Here is a 12,076-nt window from a genome sequence, read left to right on the forward strand (position 1 = left end):
CATATGACTTGGATGCCCTTACATTCGAACAAGTAGTGGAAGGAGCTACCAGAGGAGCTGAAGGGGTCTTAAAGCAAGCAAACAAAGACTCCAAGAAAAAGAAGAAAGACAAAAGGAAGAAGAAAGAGAAAGAAACCTCAGAATGGATTCCGTAGAAGATACCTCAGAGTCAAAATCCAGTCAGGAGTCGGATGCCAAAGAGTGGAAGCCCAGAAAAAGAAAGGCAGGAAGTAGGCAGAGAAGGTTTAGTAAGAACTAAGGGATGCCCTAGCCAAGATTGCCAGAGGACACACAAAATCCGGACACTCAAACCAGATGTTTGGTGCACAAGGTGCAACAAACAAGGGCACACGAAAGAGGAGTGCCAGTTAAGAGATGCTTAGCAAGTATTCACTATTTGTGGAAAGATCAATCACTCTGCATAGGTGTGTTACTATAATACTTGGAACAGGAATCCAAGGGTGGTGGAAAGATAGCAGAAGCAAGAAAGCCCTAGCCGTCAACCAGGTTGCCACAGGACCTCAAATCAACAGACCATATGAAAGAGGAGGTGGAAGATTTGGGAAAGGTGGAATATTTGGCCCGAGGGGGGAGCTTGCTTCTACTCCAATGGTCTAGGGCACATAAAAAATGATTGCCCCGTATTCCAGCGCCATCAACAGGAACTATAGGAGGCAAGGCCATGAAAAGAGGCAAACCCAGTAGGAAATGATGCAGCTATCAATATGGTAAGGGTAGACCATGATGTAGGAAAGGAACAAGAGAAGCCACCAGAAGTTATGGCCATGACAAGATCACAAGGGCTTGTTAAGACGCTAATAGGCAAGAATACCGAGCGGAAACTGGAAAAGAAACCAGAACAGTGGGTTAGGCAGCAAAAGGTCCGAGAATAAATCACCAAGTTAGTGCAGGATGTTCTAGTTCCTGTTATTAAGTCCTTTGTGAGCAATGTCTTAATTGCTTAATTAAAGAGAGCTAGAAATTCTATACTTCTTATAATCCTTGTGAATGCATTTACTGGTGGGTAATAAGATGAAGTTGCCTTAAAATTCTACTGCTCTCTCATTATGTAACCAACCACCACAAACTATTATGCTCGAACAATATCTAGTAGAGAGCACAACAGAAAAAATAAACAACATAAATGCAAAGTTCAAATTTTAGAATATACACACTATCTCATACAAAGCCAAAATATTCACATTAAACCAAAACAACACAAATGCAAATGCTAGAATTTTAAAGCATATAGAAACACAATGGGCACACTACTATACCAAAACAATGGGCACACTGTATAAAACACAAAGGGCACACTACTATACCAAAACAATACAAATACACTTGAAAAAGAAAATTTTGTAAACAAGGTTTAGAATATTTACATTACCTTGTACTTAGATAGAATGATCACAAAAAACCACACATGCAAAAGATTACCTAAAATGAAATAATAATGGCTAGAACCACTCTTTCTCAATCTCTCCTAGCTCCATTTCTCAACCCCTCTTTCATCTAAATGAGATCTTTTGTCCAAAAATTGCCACATAGTGCATGCACGTGCACAGGCACACGCGTGTGTGCGCATGTGTGCGTGCGTGCGTGCGTGCGTGTGTGTGTGTGCGTGTGTGAGAGAGAGAGAGAGAGAGAGAGAGAGAGAGAGAGAGGCTCTTGAAGAAATAAAATCCAGTAAAATTTACTTTTTTTTAATAATGGGATTCTTCATATGATTCAATCTCTATATATATAGTAAGTTTGCTCTCTCAAAGACTCATGATTCCCATCTATCTTAGTTGTCTTAGTCATGTGCTTAAGTTCAATAATTTAGTATGTCTACTTCGGAAAAGTAGAAAAATAAAACGAAATTCCAAAAAGCTCACCTATGGGTGTGAGTTGGTGTGCCATAAATTTTGATAAATCATATTGTGTAAGTGGGGGTCGTAAAATCTAGTTATGTGTTGGACCCATGAGTGTGATTTGAGTTTGCAAAGCTTCTTCACAAAGAATTATGAATCCAAAATGAGACCCCACCCCTTTGTGTCCTCAATGTCATTTTCCCTTGTTGGGAAAATAGAAGAAAAAGAGGTCCACATGTGAGTGTGGGTAAAAGTTGGTGCATTTCTACTCAAAGCCGTGTTGAATCCAAGAACAACTATATCATGTGGCAGATTCATGTCTCTGAGGACCTTTATACACACCTCGCTGAAATCGCCGGTTCCCCCAGCATTTTTTCACAGGGGCGTGGAGATGGACAGGGGAGATGTCTGAATTTAAGGTAACATGACTTCACCCCTAGCCCATCATTCTCTTCAGGTCTAGCTTGGCTGAGTAGCCCTAGCGTCTTTCTTAAGCTTTTATGTTTGGGCACCAGAAAGGCATTTATGGATATAACATACCCAATGAGAATTTTTATGTTTGGGTGCCATGATTAGCAGCTATTGCCATCCTTGACATGTAAAAAATGTCCGTTAATGTCAGCACTTTGTGAGCAATAAAGATGTTATCACAGGGGGGTCGACTCTTGAAACAACTAGATTTTACCTATCTGAATTGACCATCACACTATTTTTTCCTGCACAAGTCTTGATGAGACAGCATGAATGTGTTTCTGCTTGATAAGCTCCTCGTCAACTTCAACTATTCACTTGTGCACCCTTGAGTGAGGTTGCCAATGGATTAGCAAAATAAACACCTGCTTTTAAACTGATGGTTCGTCTTTGGCCAAAGCATTAAGCACAGATACAAACAAAGCTAAATGCTCGACACCATAGATGCGTAGTTTAACCTCATGGTGGTAGTCCTGCCAAGTGTCTTAACCCTATGGATTTTAGCCTAGAGGCCCCCACCACCCGTTCCCCCCCCCCCCCCCCCCCCCCCCCCCCCCCCACCAAAAAAAAAACACATGATATAAAGAATATATGCTTTGGGACAGTGGTCAGGGAAGTGATTGGGCTAAGATTTTCAGGAGATTGACAAAACCCGGAAGGGGATCCCCCTGGGTAATTACTGTGGATTGAGAGAAGCAAAATGCTCACCAACAAAGGTCAACATTAGCTTGTGAAAAGGCTCAAACTCCTGCATGAAAGGGGATCCCAATGCACTTATGTAAGCATCATCTCATAGGCCATTTTGATGAGCACCCAAACATGTGTGCATATGCAAAGATAAGCCTTGCTTGAATCGAAAAAAATGGAAGATCAGATGAACAGGAGTCAACAATATCGACATAAAATATTTAACAAATCAAAAACTCTGGTTGAAAGCATGTTAATATGCTTGACTAACAAATACTAATGTGAAATTGGATGGTAAAAATAAATGTCAAGATGATCCTCGCTAGAATGACCCATTTCAAAAATTGATCCAGTTCCTGTTTAATTTATAAACCATGGAAAGCTTCAGCTTTCAACTTCTCTAGAATTTCCGAATGGCTTCCTGAGGAGGTTTCCTCCGTTTTTTCATGTGAACTCGACACATACCTCAATGTATCAGAAGGAGAAGGCCCATCACCGATGGCTAAGGGTTGGCCAAAAGGGTTCAACCCATTGTTGTCGGGGAGTTGGTCAGGCGATACACCTCGACTCAAAAAGCGCTTGATCAATCCTCTTAAAAACGGAGCCATGGTGTCAGGTTCATGCTCGTGAAAGTACATGATACCCCCCATGCAAAGGCAGAAAAGCGCTACCTGCATATATACATCATACGACCTCCTAAATTAGAATCCAAACAATCAGTACCCACACACGTATGCACGCACACCCCAACCAACCCAAGCCCAAAACTGTGCGCACTTACTTCGGCATGCCTGATATTTGGTAGTAGGTGCCTGTTTATCAATATATACCAGAGCGAGTCAGCTGCACGAGGGAGAACATACAAAGCGAGTTCTGCTCTTCGACTCTTCTTCTCCAAGAGAACAGACAGGGCAGCCATAGCTCCCCCGACCCAATATACCAATTTATGATCCTTAACAACAACTTTCCTTTGCAAGCATATATAACTCTGGTCAAATACACATTTCAGACATTACGAGTGATATCATTGGTTACAGTACGCAGGTGCTCAAAAAAATCTATAGCTCCAACTTATACTTGATATATCCCGACAAAAGCAGAAAGGAAGCATGTAGACCGGATGGCTCCTCTGAAGGCGTTCCAGAATGTGTGCATGGGAGCTTGCATGAACTGCAATAGGAAATAGAGTCACACTATTGGATACATCACACTTGTACTCTAGCATCACTATCTATGTTCAACTTCAGAAAAACAAGCTTTGCCATCAACCTAGCATGCAGTGATGCATCAGACCAACTCAGATGCATAGGAGGACAAGAGTGGATGGAGGCCATGCAATCAGAGAATGATTCCTTTTTCAAAAACCAACATTTAAGTTTATTCGCACAAAGGGCTGAGCATTTAGCCGAAGGTTTGCAAAAGTAATGCTCACATGTAAATTACTTAAACCTACTGTACAATGCCGAACATTTGGTCAATCTACAAAGTTCATAAGAATCACAATTGATGCAGGTCAAAAATTCTTTGCACAAAAAAAAAAAAAAACTCTAAATACATACACTCGCTGATGGGTGTAGCATGCTTGCCCTGCTTCTTAGTTTTCGCACCTTAGTATTTACAACCTAGTGCTCTTCAAGAGCAGCAGACAGGCTCTTCACATTCATTAAGAAAAGTTACATTTCGTAACAAGTTTTTATGCGGCCTTAGATTGGCCTTTGAATAGCTATATTGGGCATGTTAGGGTTACACACAGAGACAGACACACACAAGCAGCAGCAAGCAGCAAGAAGATGGTGATTGATGATCACACAAATGGATTGCATTGGAATGTATGGAGCTAGGGAGACAACTCCATAATATCAAAATACAATAAATGTGGTGGTGTCTTTTCACACCAGATATCCAAGGGGAAAAACCCAAAGGGAGAAAAGTGCCCTTGGTTAGCCCATGTTCACATGTAGCACTACTCATAGGATATATGCCAATAAATCCCCCCCTATAGTGACAATGTGAACCTGTACAAGGTCGGCAGCAGATCACTCATCACTCTCTGTAGGAGAGTAAGCCTAAAACTTTGCGGAAAGCTTCAAACTTCTCTGGAGGCAATGTCTTCGTGAACAGATTTGCAACATTGTCCTGTATAGAGCAGTAAGATAATGAGATCTCCCTTGCATGAATCCTCTCCCTGACATAATGATAATGAATCTCTATGTGCTTAGTACATGCATGAAACACTGGGATTCGTGCCACAGCTATAGCACTCTGGCTGTCAGTGAGTGTAGTGGTGGGTGTCTACTGACACTCATGAAGATCAGCCATCAATCTCCTCAGCCATACAGAATCTAATGTGGCTGTAAAGGCTGCCCTGTACTCAGCCTCACAAGTAGATATGGCAACACCTGGTTCCATCGGAGTAGAGATGGGCTTACAATCTTGAAACCCAAATTTGTGCAATAGCTTTTGAATGTACTTTGATTGCTGTACATAAATCCCATCATCTGTCTGCACAAATTGGATGTCAACTAATAATGCAACAATCCCGAATTTGTCATCTCAAATGCCATTCAGCTTTGAATGCTAAAATTTTCTCCATATCATTCCCAGTTAGCAACATATCATCCACATAAAGAATAAGCATTATTGAAGTGCCATGATCCTCTTTCACATAGAGGGTGCTCTCTGGTGGACTATTGCGAAAACCCTGCGTGGTCAAATAAGCATGTGTCTTCTCATACCAAGCTCGGGGAGCTTGTTTGAGACCATAAAGTGCTTTTCTACTTTGTTTTCATGACCATGCATCAACTGTGGCCATACGAGAAGTGTGAAATTCTCATCATAATCAATGCCTTCTTTTGGACATATCTTTTGGTCACTAGCTTGGCCTTGTACTTGTTAATGGTACCATCAGGCTTTCTTTTCAACTTGTATACCCACTTTGTGCCAATGGGTTTCTTGCCAGTAGGCAAGTCTACCAAATCACATGTGTTGTTTTTATGGATAGAATCCATCTCATTTTTCACCGCTTTTACCCAATGCTCATCCTCATGAGCCTCTTCAAATGAATCTGGCTCATCTGTATCACAAAGTGTACTCATGCAAGCAACATCTGCATGTTCTCTTGCATTACGGGAGCCAGCTCGTGTCCTGCTACCAAGTGGAGCTGAAAGTTTGCTCTCCTGTAAAGTACGGAGCAGCCAACGAGGCACAACTCTAGCCTCTTCCATTGCTATCTGCTCTTGCTCCATTGCTTCCTCGACATTTTGAGGTGTAACGAGCTCATTTATGGGCTAATTTTAAGCACCCAAATGCTGTCCATTAGGCAAAGTTGATGGCTGATCTGTTGTGCCATCAATTCCCAATGGGAGAAGTCCTTCAAACATGTTAAGTGGGCCTGAAGGTGGCTATCCAAAAAATTTAGCCAATGGCTGGTCTGAATTTTCAGCAAACACATCATCTCTACTGTCCAAAACCCTTGTGTGGAAGGATTAAAGAGACAATAGCCTTTATTGCCACTGTTGTAACCCACAGATATGCACTTAGCTGCTTTGTCATCAAGCTTACCTCGCAATTGTTGAGGAACATGTGCATAAGCTATACATCCAAAAACGCTAAAGTATTCAACTTTAGGTTTCCTTTCATGCCAAGCCTCATATGGCGTTATGGTTTTCAATGCTTTGGTAGGGCATCTATTCAAGAGCACACATTATTACCTCCATCCAGAATTTGTGAGGCAAGCCTTTGCCTTTAACCATGCATCTAGCCATTTCCATCAAAGACATGTTCTTTCTTTCAGCAACACCATTTTACTGATGAGAATATGGCATCGTACATTGATGCCTATAAAAGCTTTGAAAGCAATGGACATGTATTCCCCCCCTCGATCTTTACGGAGAGTCTGCACTTTGCAACCTGTTTGATTTTCAGCTTGTGCCACAAAATGCTAAAAACATGCAAATACATCAGATTTTGCTTTCAAGAGATACACCTCAGCAAATCTGGAGTAGTCATCAATAAAGGTTACAAAGTATAGATGCTTTCCAATAGGTAGTGTCCGCATAGGATCACACACATCACTGTGCACGAGCTGTAATTTCCGGATAGCCCTTTTTGATCCATCTTTTGGAAATGCATTTATGTGCATCTTACCCAATATGCACCCTTCACATACATGCTTTGGTGGTAGTTCTACATGAGGCATGTCCTGTACCATTTGATGCCTTTGAAATAGCATCAAACTGTCATAATTCACATGCCCAAACCTGGCATGCCACAATTTTGCCTCTTGCATGGCAGGTGTAAGAGTGGTAACCACATAAGCATCATGCTCTGTCAAGCTGATATAATCCATGGTACAATGTGCCGGAAGTGAGCAATACATAGCCACCTTCACGGTCTTTCATTGTGCATCTGTCGTCCTCAAAGTTCACTGCATATCCTCTTTTAGCAAAAGAGGAGACGAACAACGAGTTCTTCATAATCCCTGGCACATACAATACGTTTGGAAAACATAATTCAACACTATCTGCTCTTGTGAGGATCACCTCACCAACACCCTGAACTCGATATGAATAACTGTTTGCACACGTTACCCGTTTGCCCTCAAGGGCAGCTTAAACAGATTCCTCTATGAGGTAATGTGTTTAGAAGCACCACTATCAAAGTACCATGTGTCGTGTCTTTCATTGACACTGAGAGGCATGTGCTCTAATGATGCATCCTAACAGCAAGTAAGAAAAGTCCACTCGTCTTGCACAAGATTTACTGATGCATCATCTTTCACTGCAGGTGATGAAGAATCTACAGTCATGCCGCTTTTCTTTTTCTTCTCCTTTGCAAGACTTTTTCAGTACTCATTCAAATAGTGACATGGCTTTTTGCAATAGTGACATTTTTCCTTTTTCTTGGACTTGCCTGCATTATTTTTAGCCTTTTGTGAAGTCTCTCCCGAATTAGCCTTTGGCTGAAAATTGCTTTTGGCTTTTCCCTTGCCCTTGTCTTGGGCAACAAAAGCCCCATCATTGCCACACATAACAAAAGATTTGTTCTTCTGATTCTACTCCTCCTGTAGTAACAAGCCAACCAACTCTTCAAACAAGATTGGTTCCGGGTTTTCCCGCATAAATAGAGTGAGTAATGTGTGGAAGTTCAAGTAAGTTTCTGGCAGAGATGATAGTGTCCCAGAAACTAGCTCCTTTTCAGATCAATATTGAGCAACTGCTCCCGAAAATCCTGGATCTTCGTAAGATGATCATCCATACTATCACCATCATTCATGTCCAAGTTCTCAAGCTCTTTCTTGAGGTATGCAACCATGGCCTCATTCTTTGCTTAAAACCATGAAATTTTGGATCTTCGTAAGATGATCATCCATACTATCACCATCATTCATGTCCAAGTTCTCAAGCTCTTTCTTGAGATATGCAACCATAGCCTCATTCTTTGCTTGATACATGGTTTCAAGTACATCCCAAGCTCGTCGTGAGGTCCTGCAAGACCGGATATGCAGTATGATTGATACGCGGCATAGCGAGTACCTTGAAATGGGTTCCCAAGATTTCTCCATCCATACCACCTCAATCAACCAAGCAAGGAGGACCTCAAAACAAGAGTCGGTGCAAGAAGTGCAAGTTACCCCAAAATGGATCCCCAAACACTTATTGAAAGCTCAAGGCTACTACAAGGATAACCATTGTATTTGGATACCAAAACATAGATGTATATCACTAGTCTCACCTGCTGCTGCTTACAAATTTCCACCCTTAGTGATGGATAAAAGCTTCAATAGCTCAAATTCCATCAAGGGAAAGCTATTGTAAAATAACTTTCGCCACCAATGCCCAAACAAGTCTGGATCCCAAAGAGAAACCTTATCACACGAGACATGGCGATTAATGGTGAGGCTTCTATATTACTAAAGGTTACAAAACCATTGTTGGCTATTCAAGCCCCAACCCCATTGGTTGAACTAAAGAAAGCTCAAGCTTGACAAGAGGCTAAAGAAAGACAAATCCGACAGTAGCAACGACGAGAAGCTATTATGGGATCCACACAAGCACTCATGGGAGAAGTTAAAGGAGACATAGAGGAGCACATAGGATCTCTACGAACATCCATTCAATTTCCTAGCCCTTATGGTGAAGTGCTTTATAATGCATTACTTGATACGAGGGCTAGTCACAATCTAATTTCCTTTAATGCATGGAACCAATTAGGAAAATCCCAACTCGTAAATATCTCCTTAAAGGTGAAAGGTATCCATGGTAGAAATATTAAGGTTCTTGGGCTATTACAAATAGAGACATACTGTGATGGTAGCAAGCACCTCGTGGGAGACTTCCTGGTTATGCCTACTAGAACATTACCTGAACCGATAATATTGGTCATACATGGATGAAGGCTGCACGATGTCTGATTGAACAGTCAATAGGGTGTGTCTCTGTGGGTGAAACCACAGCCAAACAATCTACTCATAAACCCATGCCACCTCTCACTATTATTGAGGGTCCCAATGAGAAGGAAGCTCAAAATCTATGGAAAACCCCTCCACTTCAGCGTCCACTATTCAAAAAACTCTTGAGCACCACTGGGATGTTTTATGTGTCGATTGCACATAAATCACAAAAGCCCCAAAATCTGTGTACCAATGAGCTTTAAATATTGATTAAGCACTGATTTTAGGAAAGCCCTAAATTTCTAAATGCCCTGTAACTACAGTTGTGCAATTAAGCACTAATTTCTGAAAAATCCCCAAACTTTTAGAAAACCCTGCCACAAAATGTTACCATGTACTGTTGCTTACACCTGATTTTTGCAATGAAGGAAGTGTTGAGATTTCGTGGTGCTCATTCTAGATTCAAAAAGTGTGGAGAGAGACGCAAAATACAAGAAAAAATCTTGCTTCTTGAGTTGCTTACACATACAACTTGGCTACAAACACCTTCTAGCTTTTGCCTTTAAATAGGTGAGCTAGTGGCCCATAGGTCCATTCACACACACCCTTCTCCTACCCTTTTACTTGACCTTAGTCTCTTAATACCCCCCTCAATACCAACTATGAAAAAAATTGGAATAGGTGGTATTGGACATAGGTTGTGTAACTCGCGGCGGTGCCCGAGGGACTAGGGCCTTCGACACACTTGTTGATACCATCAATGCATATTAAAACATTTAAATATGGCCACAGTCTTAACATATATCCATCATCATCACCTTGCATGAAACATAAAAGCTAGACAAAACATCCACAAATGCTGAAAGTGGAGTTTGCACGCGTGACACCGCATAGAGGCCGGAATGGGCCGACCCCCACTCCCCCCCCCCCCCTCTCCCTTGGAGTATTTTATTACCCAAGGAGAATAATATCATGTACAAGCTTTAAGGGCCTTACTCTCTCCACGGGAGATGCCGGATTATCCATATACAAATGCCATAACACAGCCCAACACGAGGCAACCAAGCCAGAACATAGGCTGTAGAAATGCCGAGCCAACAACATAATCCATATACCTCCGTGTGGGTACTGATTCTTCCCCAAAAACCACGGGTCTTCATGCAATAGAGCTGGTACAGCAAGTATAACTCTCCATTCAGCCGTTACAAGTACAATGGCTGGTATAGCTGGTACAATCGCTGGTATAGCAAGTACAGTGGCTAGTACAATCGTTGATACAACAAGTACAATGGTTGGTACAGTCGGTACTATGACTGGTATAGCAGGTATAGCAAGTATAAATGCTGGTACAGCATGTACAATGACTAGTACAGTAGGTACAGTGGTTGGTACAACAAGTACAATGGCTAGAAATCATAATAAATGATTAAATACCCTTGCCTTCAGTATTTCTTTGCGATTTCATGGGCAGCCTTCAAGAGAGAGAGAAAGAGAGTAGCCATCATTAGGGTAGCCTATAATGGTGGTAGAGGCTAGTGTGCAGCAAGAGAGCCTCTATTAATGAAGAGAGAGAGCTCCAATTTATAGATTTGGGTCTCCCATGAGCTAAAATGGCAAGAGAAGGCTACAATGACAAATGGAGAGCCACACAATAGCTGGAGTGACAAGTGTGAGGCCACTTGTCTCACTTTGATCCACTTTCTAACAAGTGTTAGGCCACTTGTCTCACTTTGGTCCACTTTCTTGCCACATGTCCCAATCTAAGAGATGGGTCCTTCCATAAACTTTATCTCTAAAAATATCCCAACTGGTAGACATTCTGCCATAGGCACTTTGCCAACTCTTGGTATCTGCTCAATTCCAGATGTAATGACGCGAACAGAATTTCCATTGGAGTCAGGCCAAAAATAGCAACTCTCCTAAATTTTCGGAGTGTGGTCCTTTGTATTCTAGGATAATCCCCCATTCCCAAAGCTTGTACTTTCCAAATATTTAGACATCCTCGAGTCCACCAGACCCCTTTCATACTGGGAAATGTCAAGGTTGGTGACATCCTCCCTAGCTTCTTAAAAGTTGTCCGCCGCAACTTTAAGCTTGAAGCCATATATCCAAGACATAATCATGTACCATCAAGTGGGCGAGACGAGACAGTCTCAGAAATCCAATATAACTGAAGAATCCATGTCCCAAAGAAATGGGTGAGACAAAACAGTCCCATAAGTCTAGATATCATAATCCATGTCCCAAATAAATGGGCGAGACAAATAAGTCCCATAAGTCCAGATATCATAATCCATGTCCCAAGTAAATGGGCGAGACAAAATAAGTCTCCTGCCAACAAGGCATCGGTCCACATGACCCTTGGTATAGACATAAGTCCCATGCCAACCAGGCGTCATGTCCACTTTACCACTTGCACTCTGTGTTGGTACTCTGACCACACACCTTGGATGAGAGGTGGGCTCAAGTAACAAGATAAAACAATCACTCACAGGCATAGATAACCTGGTGTTCCATAAGCATTTCTACTACACATAGTTTATAGGCATTTCGGCCACCAACTCACACTACCCTCTCAAGTGCCCATGTTCCCTTCCATCTGCTCTCTATTGTTCCACCCAGATATGGTAGAAACAATCTTCAAGAGAGCACGTAGGACAAGAGAACACTA

At 41.9% G+C, this 12,076-nt stretch overlaps 1 protein-coding gene across 2 annotated transcripts in view; it reads right to left on the reverse strand.

Moving 5' to 3' along the window:
• Positions 1–3,207: 3,207 nt before the first annotated feature.
• LOC147619431 (uncharacterized) overlaps positions 3,208–12,076 on the reverse strand; it is a 29,814-nt gene continuing 20,945 nt past the window's right edge. The window contains exons 6-8 of one of the 2 annotated variants that reach the window (XM_086773080.1): positions 4,092–4,184; positions 3,796–4,002; positions 3,208–3,685 (exon numbers count right to left, since the gene is read on the reverse strand). In XM_086773080.1, coding sequence (XP_086629206.1) covers positions 3,380–3,685; positions 3,796–4,002; positions 4,092–4,184 — 606 coding nt within the window. In that variant the 3' untranslated portion in view covers positions 3,208–3,379. The remainder of the gene's footprint in view (positions 3,686–3,795; positions 4,003–4,091; positions 4,185–12,076) is intronic. The other variant, XM_086773081.1, reaches the window with a different exon arrangement.

Source organism: Cibotium barometz, chromosome 33 (assembly GCF_041138505.1).
Source record: "Cibotium barometz isolate CiBa-2024 chromosome 33, ASM4113850v1, whole genome shotgun sequence".
In the NCBI taxonomy this organism is placed as follows: Eukaryota; Viridiplantae; Streptophyta; class Polypodiopsida; order Cyatheales; family Cibotiaceae; genus Cibotium; species Cibotium barometz.